Below are 17081 nucleotides of genomic sequence, written 5' to 3'. Positions count from 1 at the left end.
AGTCGTGTGGGTAGCTCGGGAGAGGTTGTTAGAGGTCGTGCATGGGCAAGGTGGCTTTGCGGGTCGCGTTTTCTCGGCCGCGCTGCTTGACGAGGGCCACGCCCACGAGCAGCAGCGAGATGAAGGCGAACAAGGCAAAGATGGGCAAAATTACGGTCAAGCAGACGATGAGCACGATGTCCTCGCCACCGCGCCTGCCCGTGCTGGGCACTTGCACGCCCACATCTGCGAGAGAGCAAACGTGTGTCAGTGACCGTGTTGTGGCCACCCAGGAATGTAACCGCGACTGGGAGTGTGTACCGGGATCGTAGACCAGTGTCGACTCAAAGTAGTTGAAGTAGAGCATCAGCTCCGAGGAATCGGTGTTCATCAGGAAGCTCACGCCAGACTCCACCTGCTCGCCGTCGATCTCGACCGTGTTGAGCAGCCGCAGCGCCGACGTCGTGTTGGGCTGGCCCGCGACGGCAGGGTACTGGCCCGCGAGCACGTAGGTGGTCACGTTGGGCGTGTTGGTCTGCTCCACGAAGCTCGTGAAGGGCGGGTCGATCTTCATGTGAAACTCGATCCTGTGGTCTTCCGGCGACGAGCGCCACGGCCAGTCAAAGATGCGGATGGTGAACTTGGCGAACGACGGCAGCGCATTGAAGGCCACGTTGCCCACCGAAAGCTGCGTCTCCGAGTTGAACATGTAGTACTGGAGCTCGATGCGGGCCTCGTTGGGAATGTTGACGCCCAGCGCGGTGGTGGTGTCGATCCCGGCGGAGAACAGGTACGACGCGGAGGCGCCCAGGTCGTTGTCGACAACCTGCGACCACGACCCATCGCTGACGGCGCCGATCACGACGACGATGTCCTCGTCGGTAAGCTCGAGCATCTGTGCCAGGCTCACGCTCACTGTCGTGTCACTCTGCACGTTTCCCTGGTCGTCTGTAACACACACACACACACACACACAACACACACCAACACACAATACACACACAACACACACAACACACAGGTTGGAGCACGGAAAGTCAGCAACCGGCAGTTGCGTGGCAACCAGCAGCACAAACTCAAGCTTACCTTTGGGCACGATGACCACCTCGGAACTACCGAGAGTGAACTGCAGCACGGGAACCGTCACCTCGTCGGAGGGCTCCGACTCGAGGTAGAGGGGAGACGCGCTGGGCGTGACCGATGTGGTGGGACTCGACGTGGGCGTTCGGGAACTGGTCGGGCTCGCGGTTCCAGTAGGCGACGGAGTGCGTGAACTGGTGGGCGACTGGGTGGGCGACTGGGAGTTCGACGGCGTGCTGGTGGGCGTCTGAGATGGGGAGGGCGAGGAGGTGGGTGTGGTGGTCGGCGTTCGTGTGGGCGATGGGGTGGGCGTGTTGGTCGGACTAGGTGTGGGAGTGGTGGTCGGCGTGGTGGTCGGCGTGCTTGTGGGCGACGAGGTGGGCGAGTTGGTCGGGCTCGGTGTGGAGGTGGGGGAACTCGTCGGCGAATTCGTCGGCGAGTTGGTGGGCGAGTTGGTGGGCGACGGCGTCTGCGTGGGCGTGACAGAGGAGGTCGGCGACTGGCTGGGGGAGTTTGTGGGAGTAGTGGTCGGGCTCGTCGAGATCGACGGCGTCGGCGAGTTGGTGGGCGTGGTGGTGGGCGTGATGGAGGGCGTGACAGTCGGCGAAGCGGTGCGCGAGGGCGTCGGAGAAGGGCTGGGCGGTGTGCAGGTGTAGTTGATCTGCATGGTGAAGGCCCAGTTGATGGTGTTGAACGTGCCCGAGGTGGCGCACAAGCGCCCCGTGTTGCACATCACCCCATTGGCCAGGGCGTTGGTCGAGGGCACGTACCAACTGGCGCCGAACCCCGACACCGGGTGCGAGCCGTTGGCGCAGAAGACCAGGTAGTAGGTCTTGGCCGGGTCCAGCGTGGGTGGATCGGGGAAGACCGGCATGTGGAACACGTTGTTGGTGGGCGAGCTGCCCAGCACCGTGTAGTCGCCGACGAGCACCTCGGCGATGACCCGGGGGGAGGCGGTCGGGTCGATGATGTGGGCGTAGATCGGGTACACGGGGTAGGCGATGCCCAGGCGCAGGTAGTACCCAAAGCTGTAGACTTTGGTGAGCCCCGTGTAGGCGTTTCCCACGCAGGTCGCCCAGTCCGGACCCAGGTAGCCAAAGTCGTCGTTGTAGGGCTGGAAGTCGAAGAGGGTCGAGTTGGTGGACGAGCAGGGATCGGGGGACATGGCGCTCCACCCTTCCGCGGCGGGGATCACCACCGCGGCCATCACCGCGAACGCGGCAGCCACAGAGATGAAGATGCTCCCTAGTGAATTCGCTCGCATTGGACTCATCTTCATCTTCGTCTTCGTCTTTGACCTTCGGCAGATGTTCGGGAACCCGACCGTAGGATCACGTTCGAAACCGAAGAGAACGAACAGGTTTTTGATACCTTTCTTCTTCTAGTTTCCGATTTCTTTCCTTTTCCATACCCAAACATGTTTGCCTTATCTGCAAAACCATCAAAATAAGGTTTTTTTCTCAAACGGGGTCAAAGCGCTGATGTCTCTCTCTCTCTGGTGGTCTAGCAGCAGCCGCAGGCCTTGCAGGTGGACCACAGGCGGAAGGAGTTGTGGCCCCAGCCCCACACCTTGATGGCGCACTTCAGGTTGCTCTCCAGGTCGCAAGGGGCATGTCCGCCATTGCTAAACATGGGGAACACAAGAGAGTGGTAACGCTTCAGCGACTTGCCACCGAAAGGTCATAAAGAAAACAACAAAGGAAAAACATATATATGCAATTTAGAATTGAAATGAAGTGAAGGTCGCACCAAGAGCTCCAGTTCATGTCGTTGATCTGCCATAGGCCGACATCATTGCTGCCTCCGCGGTTGTGGTTGACGGCGTGCAGGTTGCCGCCGCTCTCGTGGCGAATGATGCACTCGCAGCACGACTGGCTCCACCCATTGAAGCGACGGCAGGCCGACGCAACGTCCGTGTAGGCCGGGGTAGTGCCGCACGGGCAGCTGTTGCAATTGTTCGACGGACAGTTTCCCTGTGTGCCGTGTGGTGTGGGCGAGACACTCCTGGTTAGCCCGCGTGTGCGTGTGCGGTGGTTTTAATTATTGTTTTAGGGGCCACTTACGCCGCAGCGGTCGGCCAGTACGGCGGGCAGGCACAGGAGCAGCACGAGCCCCAGCGCGGCGAGCAAGACGGTCGAGGGAAGCTTCATCATGTTTGGTGGTGGTGGTGAAGAAGAGGGCGACAGACAACTCTGCGTTTAATACACAAAAAAACAAACTCCGACGGTGCGCACGCGTTTGCAGTTTCTCTTGTCCGACCGCCATTGGGGAGAACGAGCGTGTGAAGATTCCGCCGCACGCAAGCGCTCGCTTTCTGGTCTGGCGCGAGGCTGAGTGGTGTGGTTCAGGGGATGGGAGGGTCAGTCGTCGAGGAAGTCTTCATCGTCTTCGTCGAGGCCCAGCAGGCTGTCCATCTTGCGCGACAGATGGCTCAGGCCGAACACGCCGGCCATCCAAATCGACTGCGCCACCAGTGAGACGCAGTGCGCCCGAAACCCTCGATACAACCCTGCGTGTGTGGCGATGTCAGCAAAGACGCAAATCTGTGTGTGTTGTGTGTGCGTGTGTCGTGCGTGTGTCACCCACTGCCGTACCTGAAAAGCCCTCGTCGTCCAGGACTGATCTCAAGCATGAGACGAGGCCGTCGTGGCTCACCTCGCACAGCGAGCTGCAGCCCTGCGCTTCCAGCCTGTACCGCAGCGTCGACAAAGGAAACGCCAGCGTACGCCCGAGGAACCTGGAGGTTTGACGCCGCGCGCGATTATGTGAGTTGCCGTGTGCCGTGTGCCGTGTGCCGTGTGCCGTGTGCCGTGTGCCGTGTGCCGTGTGCCGTGTGCCGTGTGCCGTGTGCCGTGTGCCGTGTGCCGTGTGCCGTGTGCCGTGTGCCGTGTGCCGTGTGCCGTGTGCCGTGTGCCGTGTGCCGTGTGCCGTGTGCCGCCTGCATACCCGGAAAAGAATCGGAGGGAGGCGATGGCGAGATTCCTTCGTATCTTGGTGGCCTTGCGCGCTTGCCGGCTCTCCAGCATCTCATCCACCTGCACCAGTCGCACTACAAAACGTCGCAACACACCACATTGCGGTGAGGAGGAAGGAATTGAGAGTGTGCGGCGCGTGCACGTGTTGTGTGCGGCGTGTGCGTGTGTCTTGTGTGTTGTGTGCGGCGAGGGTGTATACCGAGAGGTTGCGGCGGTGGGAAGAGATTGGGGAAATGGCGCTGGAGCAGGGGCAGGCTGGCTCGGTAGACGAGCTCGCTCAGCCAAAAGTCGGCCAGCCCAGAGACGACATGCGCCCAGTAGCTCCGCCCGTAGACGGAAGCCTCCCGCGAAGGCATCACCGCGATAAACGATTCCCGAATTCCGTCGGCCAACAACTGGTGCGTGCGTGTGCGGTGGTGCGTGTGCGGTGGTGCGTGTGCGGCTTAGTGTACGTGTAGGGACGGACGGTTGCGAGTGGAGGTACGCGTACCTCGCCCTTTACGAGAAAAACGGTGCGAACGATAGAGAAGGGATGCGACACTGCCACAACACTGCAAGAGAGCAAGTCAGGTCACACCTCATAATAAAAATAACAATAATAACAAAAATTACAAGTACAAAAACAAAACCAAAAACCAAAAACGAAATCGTGAATACCAATAAATAAATAAATAAAAAATGATAATGAAATACGATATAAAACGTGGGCGCGCACAAAGGATAGAGAACGGAGCGGACTGCGCCGTAGAGGACCCAGTCGAAGGAGGCGGCGGGAGAAGAGGCGGAGGCGACGACCAGAGCAGTGGGCGGGAGGAGCGGAGAAGTGGGAGGAGAAGGCGGCGACGGAGCGGGAGACGCGGAGAGGCGGGGCACCAGCGAGAGACAGCCCTTCACCAGCTTGTGCGCCCGGTCCGTCAACCAGAGCAGCAACCAGCCCTGCACGACCGCACACGACACAACAGGATTAATGCTTCTACTTCTCGAGTGTGCGTGTGGCGCGTGTGCGTGTGTATGCGTGTGCGGTGGTGCGTGTGCGGTGGTGCGTGTGCGTTAGAAAGTCTAACGGGGGACGGGGCGCACCTCGATGGCCTGGTAGAGGAACATGAAGAGGGAGGACCGGTGCGGCAGAAGCCAGACCTCCGCGAACGACTTCCGCTGCCTGCTCTCCGGCGTCCGTGGCGGGGCTGGAGCTATAGCGAACAGCAGTAGACAAGTGAGCGCGTGCCGCGTGCCGTGTGCCGTGTGCCGTGTGCCGTGTGCCGTGTGCCGTGTGCCGTGTGCCGTGTGCCGTGTGCCGTGTGCCGTGCGTGTCTTGATGTGCTAAGAACGAAGGGAGGCACAGACCCCACAGGTATTCCCAGAGGCCATACAGCGAGTCGCTCGGTTGACGAAAAGATGCAGCCTGTGCCGTATCGTGACCGTGTTGAACACGCCTGCACCGCACGCAAGAGCCGACGTCACAGCAGCACGCGGATCATGAGCCATGCATGCATTCAATATTTGTAGAATCATAAAATCGCAGCTGCCATCTCAATGAAATCTGAATTCTGCGTAAGAGATGGAGAAAGAGAGAGATGAGAGATGAGAGGCACCAGTGACGGGCTGTATGCCCAGGAGCACGTCCCAGGGAATGGAGGGCGGGCCGCCAGTGGCGCCTGTGGCCAAGGGCCGGCCAGCCCCCAGCCCCCAGGGCCTGCCTGGAGCGCCAATGCCATCGAAGCCGCTCTCGCGACCCTCTAGCCGCGCAGCAGCGTTCGGATTCCCCACCCCTGCGCTCCTCATCTTTAGCTCCAAATCAATAAATGTGAATTATTTTTTTTATGTAAAACAATAAAAAGGAAAAGTAGCCGTTACGAAAAGCAAAAAGGTTGTAAAAAACATAAGAAGAGAAGATGAAGAGGCGAAGGCATGAGGTGGTCGACTTGTCTCTGCTGCCGCCTATCGAAACGCTGATACCGGATGAACTCAAGAATTACACAAAGGAGGAGCTCTCGGCGTACCTCGAAAGCAAAGGTAAAGTAAAATCCCCCCAATCAATTATTCAATCTCACGAGAATTGATCTAATGAGAAGTGGAGATTAATTGATATATATTTAAAAAATATCATTTTGTTGACGCCGCATGTGCAGGCATCCAGCCGAAGGTGACAAAGCCGGAGATGAAGCGGCAGATGCGGCTGGTGCTGCAGGCCGTGAAGGAGAATAAGCCCGAACTCATCGTGCAGCTCCAGAACGATGCCCTGCGCGAGATCATCGAAACGCCACGCAAACTCAGCCGCCCCGTCGACTTTCCTCGCGTACGCCCAACCATCTTTCCTCATGCTGTGTGCGCGGTGTGCGCGATGTGTGTGGTGTGTGTGTGTGTGTCATGTGTCGTGTGAGCGGCGTGTGTGCGGCGTGTGTACAGTGTGGTGTGTGTTCCGTGCTAGCACTAACCCGTGTGCATGGCTGCGCAGCCACACCTGCCGGCTGGTCTGCAGATTCCGATGGCCGCGGCTGCGGCGGCCGCTGCGGTGCAGGAGGGCGACGTGGCCATGTGCAGCGGACCCGGGTGCCGCAAGAAGGCCAACCGCGAGTGCGACTTCCTCCGCTGCCGGTCCTGCTGCACCCGCAACGGTTCCCCCCTCCCCCTCCCGCACGACACGACACACACGACACACGCACTCACCGTGGCACGCGCGCGCGTGTGTGTCGTGTTAATCAGGGTATCTGTGCTACATTCACATGAACGACGTGCAGCGGCGGGGCAACGAGTCGCACCTGTACCGCGAGCATCCGTTCGTGAAGGGCACGGCCGAGGTGGGCGCCTACCTGCCCCTGGGCCAGCGCCGCGCCCACCGCGAGTCCATCGCACAAGGCACCACTGCCCCCCACCACCTGAAATTTTAAATATGTGCTGACGTCAGCAATGCCCAACACCACACACGCACACGCACACACACGACACCAGCGATCGTGAGCGGCGGCCAGGTCTCGGCGTCGGGTCTCTCGACGTCGCAGGCCTCGCGTACCACCTCCACCGTCGGCGCCCAAGCCCAACCCGCCGAACCCACCCAAAGGTACGCTCTACCGCGCCGTGCGTGTCGTGTCGTGTCGTGTCGTGTGCGACGGTCCAACTAACCAAAAAGCGCAGAGGGCCGACAGAGAGTGTGAAGGAGCGGATGGTGTGGATGGAGACGTGTCCCGGGTGCGGGGTGCCCGTGGCGGCGGCCGGGTCGCTGTTCCTGCTCCACCTGCGGCTGTGCTGCCCCGACATCCTCGAGCGCCTGCTCGCCGAACCACACAACGCCCGCGCCATGCTCCGCCGCCCTCACGTACGACTTTTACCTCCCTCCCGCGACGACACGACACGACACGACACGACACGACACGACACGACACGAATGAAGTGTGATGAGACTGACACACGTTTCTTCTGCCCATGGGCCAACAGCAGGCGGTGGAGAGCGAGGAGGAGGCGGACGACACGGGCCTTCCAGACGCTCCCGAGGAAGAAGATGTCGAGGTACCCTCTTCACTCTGTGTCGCGCGTGTCGTGTCGCGTGTGTCGTGTGTGTGTCGTGCGGTTGCTGCAGTGGTGGAGCAAGTGCTGAAGGGGGGTTGGCCGCGCACAGGAGGAGCTGGAGCCGGTGGACAAGGCCAAGGTCAGGGCGGAGCTGCGATACAAGCGACGGAAGGCCGACCTCGGCCTCCTCTTCTCCAACGAGCCACCACTCCTCGAGGCCATCGGTCAGTCCCTCCCCGTCATCGGCTGTGTCGTGTGTCGTTGTCGTGTCGTGTGCGGTGGTGCGTGTCGTGTCTCACACGCTTTTTCTCGGTTTAAATAGGAGACACGATTCTCAATTTTGCGGAGAGGAAGGCGAGCCTGCAGCGGATAGTGGAGAAGCTGGAGGGCCTCGTTGGAGACGACGCGTCGCTGGTGGCCCTGGACGCCGAGCAGCGCCGGATCGATTCGTTCGCGGGGTACCTCGACGCCCTCGACGCCGCGGCCACCATCGACGAGGTGGCCGGGCTCGAGCAGGCCTTCGAGGCCGAGCACGGCATCATCCTCCACGCGGGCAACGTCGCCTTCAACGTCCACCGACACCAACGCGCCGCCGCCTCCACGGCCGACGACCACGGGCTCCCACCACTGGCGCCCCAGCAGCCCCGCTCGGCCGTCGCCCCTGAGACCGTCTATCTCGCCCAGCTGTAATGTGTTACAATGACGATCAAAGCTGTTGTTGGTTGTTGAGAGTGATGATACAGTGTATTGTTGCTACGTTCTGCAGAGGAAAAAAAGAGAACGTGTGTGTGACGAAAGCCAAAAAGCCGTAGTAGTGTAGGTGGTGGCTGGCGCACACACGCGCCGGCAGCGGGAAGATCGATCCGCAATCAATACTGGAGCAGTTCGACGTAGTTCGACGGGAACTTGCCATAGGCGCCCTGCGCGTTCCTGCCGTAGTACCTGCGCACAGAAAGAGAAAAGAGGGAAGAAAATAAAATGTTTCAGTCCAAACATTCCCACCACCACCACAACAGGTGGGTGGATGTTAAAAAATCATAAAAAATAAATCATGAATAAGAATGCACGCATCATGTTTCGCATACCAGCCCTCGTCGTCCTCGTCTTCGATGGTGAGGATGTCGCCCTCGGAGATGGTCAGCTCGTCCTCGTCCTCGGCCTTGTAGGCGTACAGCGCCTGTCGTGTGGCACAGACATCGATGGCCGCCCGTGAGACACACAACAGCAGCTGCTGCTGCTGCATTACTACACAACCACACAACGCACCTTGCACTGGTCAAACTTTTGTTCGCCGCCGCCGGTGGAGTCGTAGCTGTCCGACGCGCCCGGCGACATGGGCGCCGGCGTCGACAGCGAGCCGCCTCCGCCCGAGATGACCGTTACCTGCACGGCGGCCGCAGCCACAAACACGCACGGCACGCGCGCGTTAGAGCGGGGTTGGCTCCTGCCTTAAGGTGGCGCTGCCGCTGGCCGTACGTGATTGGAGGGGAAGACGCCGACGCGACCGTTGAGCTCGCCCTCCCACCAGCCGCTGTCGTCCTGGTACGTCACCTGTGGTGGTGGAAATAAATAAATGAGATTGGGAGAAAAGAAAAGAAAAGAAAAAGAAAAGATCAAGCGAGGAGAGACCTTGATGAGGGCGCCTTCGGTGAAGGAGAGCTCGTTGGGTTCGGAGGTGGTGTAGGCGTACTGGGCCTTCACCATGATCGTGGCCTCGTCACCGCCGCTCATCGGCGCCGACGCAGCCTGCACCACGACACATAACACGACACACGCGACACGACACACGCCACACGCCACATCACATCACACCACACACCACGAGACACAATCAAGACTGAGCGAGCGGGCACGAGGTAAAAAGAGGGGGCTGTTCGGGGGGGGGGCGTACCAGGGGTGAGCTGTGGTTGGAGGGGGCGGAGTAGGTCGGCGTCGATGAGGATGGCGGCGCTGATCTGGCTGCACTCGATGATGATGATGATGATGATGATTATGAACGTACGCATGACACAACACACACACACACACACACACACACACACACACACGACCGTTAGCGCGGTATCAGGCTCAGTAGGGAATTAGCCAGTGTGAGGTACTCATGGGCGCGGCGAACGAGCCGGAGCTGGCGGGAGAGGAAGTGGGGAACGACGAGAATGCTGGAGCAACGCGACGCACACGCACACGCACACAGCACGACACGCGCGTGAGCGGACAAACTTCGCGAAAAGAGCGAATCGAGATAAGTGGCGTACACTGGGAGGACCCGGGGGCGGGCTTGCAGGCGCCCAGGGCCGAATCGTAGGCCTCGTACTCGGTGCGCGGGGGTGGCGTCTTGCCTGCATTAAATTACAAATTAATATCAATTTAATTGCTGTACGACGCGTGGCGCGTGGAAGAGAGCGCACCGGTCTTGTTGCTCGAGATAAATCCACGGACATCACTGTCGACATTGATGCTGGCAGCCGCCTACGATCGCACACGCACACGCACCACCGCACACGCACACACACACGCACACGCACATGCAGCAACACGCACAACAAATGGCGTCAGCGAATGAATGGCCTGATGAAGGTCTTCGTTGGGTGTGGGGAGGGGGCATAGGTACCGAGCTCATGGCCTCGCAGGAGCTCTTGATGGCGGGGTGCACGGTGGCCTGCGCCATCACGAACGAGTTGAAGCTGGTCTTCATCATCGCCACTCGCGCCTCCTCCATCGATTGCAGCTCCTGCACAACCCAAACCCGCAACGTTGAATTAATAAAAAGAACACAGAAAAATAAGAATTAATAATTAATAGTAATTAATAATTGATGATGATAACAATAATAATCAAAAGAATAAGAGTAATAAATATATAATAATAATAATACCGCGAGAATCTGAGGCATCTCCGAGTCGTAGAAGCGGGACTCCATGTTCTTGAGCTTCTCGACTGACTTCTTGTACTCGTCATCGGCCTTCTCAGCGTTCTTCACCTCGGCCTGCAGCTTCTTCTGGTTCTGTGTTGTTTGGTTTCGTCGTCAACAACGTTTTAAAAGCTAGTTGTGTGCCGTGCGTGCCATGTCGTTGGCCGTGTCGTGTGTCGTCGTTGGCCGTATCGTGTGTCGTGTGTTGTCGTGTGTCGTTGGTCGCGCGTGTGCGGTGAGAGAGTGAATAGATGGCGAACCTTGGGGTTGGGGTCGGCGTTGGCCTCGGCCTGCACGGCGTCCTGCTTCTTGCGGGAGCCCTCGTACTTGGCCTTGGCTTTCTCCACCGTAGACTGCGCGGCCTGCAGCTGGCTCACCAGCTTCTTTCCGTTGGCCTTGAGCTGTCGACCATGCTCTATGTCAGCGTCGGCCCAAAACAACGCAAATGGCACTCATTGTATTACACAACACTCACGGAGCGCGCACACACAACACACACACAACGACACACATGTGGGTGTCGTACCTCTTTGCGGGTCTTGGCCGTTTCGGTGAGCCAGTTCTTCTGTGTCGTCTCCACTTCGGTTCCCAAACGCTCAGCGAACGTCTGATGTGGTTTTACACCGCAGTATAAGAGAAAGTAAGAGAGAAATGACATGCATGAGTGGAGTGCGGTAATAGGTTGGCGTCAATAAATATAAACATACAAAATAAATATAAAGTAAACACAACGTGAATCGCGTTGCAGACCGAGTAGACAACAGAGGAATTTGAAGAAGGTACCGAGTGAGCGTTGGCAATGGAGTCCGTTTCAGTCTTGACCACGCACCATGCGCTATCGAGCGTGCTGTAAAATGCACATCGCACACACACAAGCAACGGTCAGCGCACACACAACACACACCACACACACACACAACACACCACACACAACACGCACATATCACGGAGCAGATCGACAGGGCGTACCCCGCGTCGCCGACTTTGACGGATTTGACGAGGGCGTTGAGCTTCTTGGCGTACTCCAGCTCGATCTCCCGCCTAGGGCAATAATTATTTTAGTTTTAACCGCATTTTTTATGTATTAAAATTAGCTGAAGAGGAAAAAAGAAATAACAATTATTAAAAATATATATAAATAAAACGGCGGCTTACCGTTTCTTCATGAAGTTGTAGACCTCGGTGACGAAGTTCTTGCCCTCTCTGCCCTTGGTCGCCACCGGCGTGAAGCCATCCTGCAATGGTTGCAGCCGTATAATCGCCTCGGTAAATTGAAAATCATCATGCTAGCATGATGAAGAGTACACGCACCCATAATTCATCGGAAAATCCCATATCGGTGCAATTCAAAAATGATGGACGATTCTGAACTCCCTCTCGTGCCTGAACGACTCTCAATTAGCGAGCTCCTTCTTCCTATCTGTTGTTTTACAATAATACTCCTCACACTTATTGTCGACAATCGCTGGCCACCAACAGCAGTAACTGTCGACACTCTGGTGGTTGGTCGAACGCTGATCGCCCGTGCTTTGTGGCCAGCTTCCTCCTTCCGCCGAGAGTAACCATGCGCGCACCACTTCATACGACTTGTGTCCACACATTCTTTTTTTGTTCACACAACTACTGTTGCCGAAGGGTGCTCAGCCGGCTTGCCATTCGAGCCACTTGCCCCCGCACTTGCGCTACTCGTGCCCTACTCCCCACGTCGCCACATGCAACTCACAGCGAAACGCGACACACGCTCACATGAGACAGCCGCACGCCCTGTAGTGCTGATGCACGTGCGTCGTTTGGCTCGGCGAAATCAGCTGAATGCTCCAGGCCACGGCGTGTGCTCACCCAACGTGGCCAGCCCAACGTGCCTGTGCAACGACTACAGGAACTCCCACCCATATGTACCTCCACTCTTCACTACCCATCACTCACCTTCACGAAACACAAGCACATCACCACAGTGAGGTTTGGGTTTGTTGCGGTTGCATGCAGTTGATGGGAGAAAGAGAGACGCCTGAATGTTGTCTGTTGTATTTTTAAATGGTTAAATTCTGTAATCGCGTGCGTGTTGTCTAACCCGAATATCGAGTGAGGTCACGTGTGGACATTCGTCCTACACAATAGGGTTTGCACGGCGAACAGCGAGCACAGTGTGCGGCAAGGTTGCAGCCCCAGAAGGACTATGGCACACGCACTGCAGTCAACCTGCCATTGACGCTGCTGGCTGGTTTAAAAATCTATCTCTATCGCAGAAAAAAGGAAAAAATGGCTAGCTGGAGGGCATGATGGCTGGGCATGGTCGGCCTCGACATGCCCGAAGCGCGAGGCGGTGCTGTTCGGTCTGGTCAATAAGTGCTTGTTTTCGATTGGTGCGTCCCAACTCCGCGGGCTTAAGTGGTCGCGCCAGGCCGGCCCGGAAGGCGAATAGGTAGAGTGCCGAGACGATCGACCACGCCGCAAAGCCGGCCGCCCATTGACCCAAGTCCGCACTCTCATCTGCGTGCACCACACAAGATGCATGCACACACACGACACGACACGACACAATATCAGATCACTAGGTGGTTGTGCGGTAATGGCGTAAGAGATCTGATATGTACCCCATAGCGAGACGGCAAAGGAGCCGAGCGGCACGAGGGCCACCAACCGAACGACCTCCGACGCAAACGCCCACGATTTCCTTAGAACAGGAAAAAAGAACGAAGAACGAAGAACGAAGAGGAGAGTGAGCAACTGCACTCGGGTTCAGGCAAAATTTGGGGATGGCCTTACCGGTCGCTGATGCCTCCGATGTTGAGCAGAGTCCAGGTGATGTAGGCCGAAAACAGAGATGTATGACCGAGCGTCGAAGAGAGCCTGGGATGTACGCGCGCAAATTCAACCTTAGCTGTTGAGTTTGAGTCCGAGCAGAGAGTGTGCACGCCGGCGAGCGATTTACCGATCAATGGCAACCGTAAGCAGGACGAGCGCCCATCCGAACTGCGCCAGGATGTACCACGACACCCTGCGTCGTGTGCGGTGTGTGCGGTGTGTGCGGTGTGTGCGATGTGTGCGTGCGGTGAATAGAGCAGGGCAGTAAAAAAATGAGAGGAGAGAGAGAGAGGAAACGAACCCAGCAGGAACGCGAGGGTCATATTTGGTGGTGGAATCGGTCGAGGTGGGCGGAATCGGGTACTCCTCCGTGCCCGAGCTGGCCCCGGGAATCCAGCCCGGCCCGAAGTACAGCGTGCCCAGCTTGTTGCGCAATCCTGCCCCAGGATCAATAAATCATTAATGCATAAGTGTCCATTATAAATCATAATGTTTTAAAAAATAGCAATGTTTTTTAAAATCGACCACGAGAGGGAGAATGTACCCTTTAGGTTCAGGAAGTTAGCCCCGATGTAACGCCAATTGGTGGCGTTTGCCTCCACCGGGTTGAACGTATTGATCGGGTGCACCACGCCGTACACGATCGGAATCTGTACGCACACGCACACAGCACACACACACACACACGCGACACAAGCGTCATTGGCCAGCCCTCAATTTCGACCTTGAGTTTTGTTGGTGAAATGGGTGGCAATTGGGCGTACCTGGTCGAGCTCCTCCTGGAAGGTGCCGAACAGGCGGTCGAAGATGCACAGGGTGCCGCCGTAGTTCTTGTCGATGCAGTACACGTTCTTGCCGTGGTGCACCCTATGCTGCGACGGCGTGTTGAGCACGTACTCCAACGGCCCCAGCTTGCCGATCACTAACAGCGATCGGCAAGCCACATAAGACACGCATATAACACACACGACGCACTTGAGCGTTCATCGAGGGAAAAAGTGAAACTGAAATGATGACGATGGCGATGACGACGGTGGCGTACCAGGGGTGTGAATCCAGAACTGATAGAGGAGGTTGAACTGTGAGTGGATGACGAACAGGGCGGGAGGGAAGAACAGGGCCAGCGGCAGGTCGTATAGCCACGACACCGAGGAGTGCAAGGCTGACTGGCGCAGCGCTATAAAAATATTAAAAAAAGTCAGAAACGTAGGAAATGGGCATTCGTGTGCGCGTGTCGTGGTGTGTGTGCGTGTGCGGTGGCGTGCGTGCGTGTTACCCGCGGCGAGATTGTATTCCTCAGAGGAGTGGTGGACGCTGTGCATGGCCCAGAACGCGGCGATGGTGTGACCCTGCCGATGCAGCCCTGCGGTGGTGTACGCCACGGGCGTGGGTCCGAGTATAAGCGAACGCTGGGTTCGCAGTTGACGTCGGCAAAATAGGGAGAGGTGACGACGGCGTACAGTAGTAGGAGAACTCCTTGCCCGCGAACATGAGCCACCAGGCCAACGCGCCGTTGGTGGCGAAGGCGCGCGTGACTGCGAAATGCTCCCACACGTACACGTAGGGGAAGAACGCCAGCTGCACGACACGACACGACACGACACGACCAACGACGTGACCGAGAGTCAACACAACAGCATCACAAGGTCGCTTGGGTGGGGGGGGGCATGGGTACAGCCTTGGCGGCGAGCTTCTTGGTGAGGAGGGACAGCACGCCGAGCGAGAGCGAGCTCAGCGTGTCGTTGACCCGGTAGAGCCTGACCTCCTTGTACTTGGCCCATGCTACAATGAAAGAATATCATTAAAATGTGTTTTTATTTATTATGAATTTGATATAAAAGGAAAAAGTAATTATTGCGTTAAAAAAACAGAAAATGCGTACCGGCCTCGGCGAACATGGAGAGGAGGAAAATGGGCACCCACAGGTCGACGTAGTCCGTGACGCTGGCGAGGTCGGACTTGTCCGGCAGGGCCTCGTACTCGGCCTGGAGGTACCACAGGAACCAGGCGTGTGCCGCCACCACGAGCCCGGCCGCCACCACCTGCGGCCCGCCCCGCAGCGCCAGCTCCCTTTTGTTATTGTCAGCACTGCCTGCCTGCATTGGGGGGAGCTGCATATTGGGGGGGGGGGAGCTGCAGCAGTCGCACTGTAGTGGGTTGCTGAAGGACGTGGAGCCGGCGGACGTCGCCGTCCGCGTGGCCGCTTCCTTCGCCTTGCGAGTCATGTTGGGGTGCAAAGGTTGAAGGTCAGTGACTTCTTCAATCTCGCTGTCTTCAGCCTCGGCCCGAACCAACAGAAAGGGCGGACCCAAAACCACCCGGCCCGCGTGGTTGGCTCTAAATGCCCGCGATGTGGGTTCTGCGCCTGTCGTGGCCCCAGTAGAAGAGAAAGAAGGAGACGGGCATGTACAGCTGCTTTTTTTTATTTGTGAGCCCCTGACAAACACCACTTGTATGATCATATCACGTGATAAGGGGGAGCACACCACCTCTCGCCCGTACGAGTGAGGAGGAAGGAGGATATAAATATAAGAACAATGCTATACTAGTTGCACAGGCGCCACGTCAAAACAAACTGAAGACGAGGAAGAAGACCAAAAAGCGTGTGAGAGAGAGGTGGGTTGATGTTGATGTCGTTGTCGTCGTCGTGGGCGGGTCCGGGGATGAATCGGGGGGAAACGGGAGTAGGTGGGGGAAGAGTGGAATAGATGAAGCGTTCCGTGCAGGCCTGGAGCTGCTTTAGAACAGAAGGCACTTCTTCTTCTTTCCGCCGCTGTCGCCATCTGAATAATGAGACACACGAGCAGGACCACCTTCGAGCGTGAGCAAGATGAACGACAACAACAACACAACACACGACAACACACGACACGAAGGAGTGGGTACCGGGCTTCTTGTTCCTGTTGATCTGTCTGATGAGATCGTAGAAGATTTCGCTCACGTTGGTCTTCGTCTTGGCGGACGACTCGAGGAAGGAGCAGTTGCCGAACTTGGCGGCCAGCTGCTGGCCCTGGTCGGTGGAGATCACCCTCTGGTCCTGCAAATCGCACTTGTTGCCGACCAGCACCATGGGCACGGAGTCCATGTCCTTCACACGCAGGATCTGCTCGCGCAGGTCGGGCAGGTCGTTGAATCTGTTGTTGTTGTTGTTGTTGTTGTTGTTGTTGTGTCGGAGTCAAGGAGAAAACAGTCAGTTGTTGAAAGACGTGCAGCCAAAGGAAAAGAAGAGCGAACGCGCAGAAACGAAAAGAGCAAAACGTGTGAAATAATCAGTTTGGATAAGCATCAACATTGTAGAGGTATTGAAAAATAGCCTCTTCTGCGACCTTGAAATACCATCATGTGAAGAAAGAACGAAAAACGGCCCAGAGGGAAAGAAAAAGAAGAAGGCGAAGACGTACGTGGAGATGGCAATGATGGAGAATACAAGGACGAAGCCCTGGCCGTTCTTCATGTACAAGTCGCGCATACTGCACACCACGAGCAGAAGCGTGAATGCGAGATCGACGTGCATACCACAAATTCCAGCGCCACCAGTTGCGGAATTTCCCAACTGTTGCGAGTGGAATGTGAGGAATGGCAAGCGTACGCGGTGAACTGCTCGGTACCGGCCGTGTCGAGGATTTCAAGCATGACCTGCTTGCCATCGACCTCCACCTGCTTTCTATAGTTGTTGGGCGAGGAGAGGAAGCGACAAGTGGATGATTGTGTCAGAAAATGAGTCAAAGCTGAGCAAAATCTAAACATTTGAGATGGTTGCCAAGGAGATGGCGCTGAATGAATGGGATCAAAAACGTAGCGTGCCACATTACGAAATGGAGGAGAAA

General features: G+C 57.2%; 7 protein-coding genes across 7 annotated transcripts; 1 reads left to right on the top strand and 6 right to left on the bottom strand.

Annotated features, from left to right (window-relative positions):
* Positions 1–28: 28 nt before the first annotated feature.
* Positions 29–2338, bottom strand: ACA1_215960 (uncharacterized protein; the record flags this gene model as incomplete). The annotated part of the gene is made up of 5 exons (XM_004337079.1): positions 29–225; positions 301–927; positions 1066–1211; positions 1255–1306; positions 1384–2338. 5 exons carry the CDS (start codon positions 2336–2338, stop codon positions 29–31), a joined length of 1977 nt encoding a protein of 658 aa, XP_004337127.1.
* Positions 2339–2562: 224 nt separating this feature from the next.
* ACA1_215950 (uncharacterized protein) lies at positions 2563–3212 on the bottom strand (the record flags this gene model as incomplete). Its single annotated transcript, XM_004337078.1, has 3 exons — positions 2563–2683; positions 2809–3032; positions 3123–3212. 3 exons carry the CDS (start codon positions 3210–3212, stop codon positions 2563–2565), a joined length of 435 nt encoding a protein of 144 aa, XP_004337126.1.
* A 207-nt stretch (positions 3213–3419) lies between these two features.
* Positions 3420–5816, bottom strand: ACA1_215940 (uncharacterized protein; the record flags this gene model as incomplete). The annotated part of the gene is made up of 9 exons (XM_004337077.1): positions 3420–3568; positions 3654–3748; positions 4006–4108; positions 4234–4429; positions 4525–4585; positions 4750–4970; positions 5115–5218; positions 5384–5467; positions 5627–5816. The coding sequence occupies 9 exons, from the start codon at positions 5814–5816 to the stop codon at positions 3420–3422; spliced, it is 1203 nt and encodes a 400-aa protein (XP_004337125.1).
* Positions 5817–5926: 110 nt separating this feature from the next.
* Positions 5927–8228, top strand: ACA1_215930 (uncharacterized protein; the record flags this gene model as incomplete). The annotated part of the gene is made up of 9 exons (XM_004337076.1): positions 5927–6047; positions 6164–6330; positions 6490–6649; positions 6738–6832; positions 7004–7092; positions 7167–7347; positions 7470–7538; positions 7648–7762; positions 7861–8228. The coding sequence occupies 9 exons, from the start codon at positions 5927–5929 to the stop codon at positions 8226–8228; spliced, it is 1365 nt and encodes a 454-aa protein (XP_004337124.1).
* A 179-nt stretch (positions 8229–8407) lies between these two features.
* Positions 8408–11784, bottom strand: ACA1_215920 (SH3 domain containing protein; the record flags this gene model as incomplete). Its single annotated transcript, XM_004337075.1, has 17 exons — positions 8408–8480; positions 8624–8715; positions 8805–8921; positions 9015–9089; positions 9168–9284; positions 9430–9497; positions 9638–9697; positions 9794–9877; positions 9947–10007; positions 10150–10269; positions 10414–10542; positions 10710–10850; positions 10976–11056; positions 11233–11296; positions 11419–11490; positions 11605–11684; positions 11761–11784. The coding sequence occupies 17 exons, from the start codon at positions 11782–11784 to the stop codon at positions 8408–8410; spliced, it is 1458 nt and encodes a 485-aa protein (XP_004337123.1).
* A 928-nt stretch (positions 11785–12712) lies between these two features.
* ACA1_215910 (sterol desaturaserelated protein) lies at positions 12713–15479 on the bottom strand (the record flags this gene model as incomplete). The annotated part of the gene is made up of 13 exons (XM_004337074.1): positions 12713–12939; positions 13044–13123; positions 13216–13299; positions 13382–13447; positions 13556–13691; positions 13799–13904; positions 14019–14176; positions 14297–14416; positions 14531–14603; positions 14632–14832; positions 14930–15036; positions 15137–15342; positions 15403–15479. 13 exons carry the CDS (start codon positions 15477–15479, stop codon positions 12713–12715), a joined length of 1641 nt encoding a protein of 546 aa, XP_004337122.1.
* A 315-nt stretch (positions 15480–15794) lies between these two features.
* ACA1_215900 (RAP1A, member of RAS oncogene family) lies at positions 15795–16887 on the bottom strand (the record flags this gene model as incomplete). Its single annotated transcript, XM_004337073.1, has 4 exons — positions 15795–16027; positions 16141–16388; positions 16656–16724; positions 16844–16887. 4 exons carry the CDS (start codon positions 16885–16887, stop codon positions 15795–15797), a joined length of 594 nt encoding a protein of 197 aa, XP_004337121.1.
* Positions 16888–17081: the final 194 nt, after the last annotated feature.

Source organism: Acanthamoeba castellanii (assembly GCF_000313135.1).
Source record: "Acanthamoeba castellanii str. Neff unplaced genomic scaffold scf7180000084758, whole genome shotgun sequence".
Classification (NCBI taxonomy): domain Eukaryota; phylum Discosea; order Longamoebia; family Acanthamoebidae; genus Acanthamoeba; species Acanthamoeba castellanii.
Note: the sequence above shows the minus strand (reverse complement) of the source record. Positions and strands in the feature narration are given on the sequence as shown.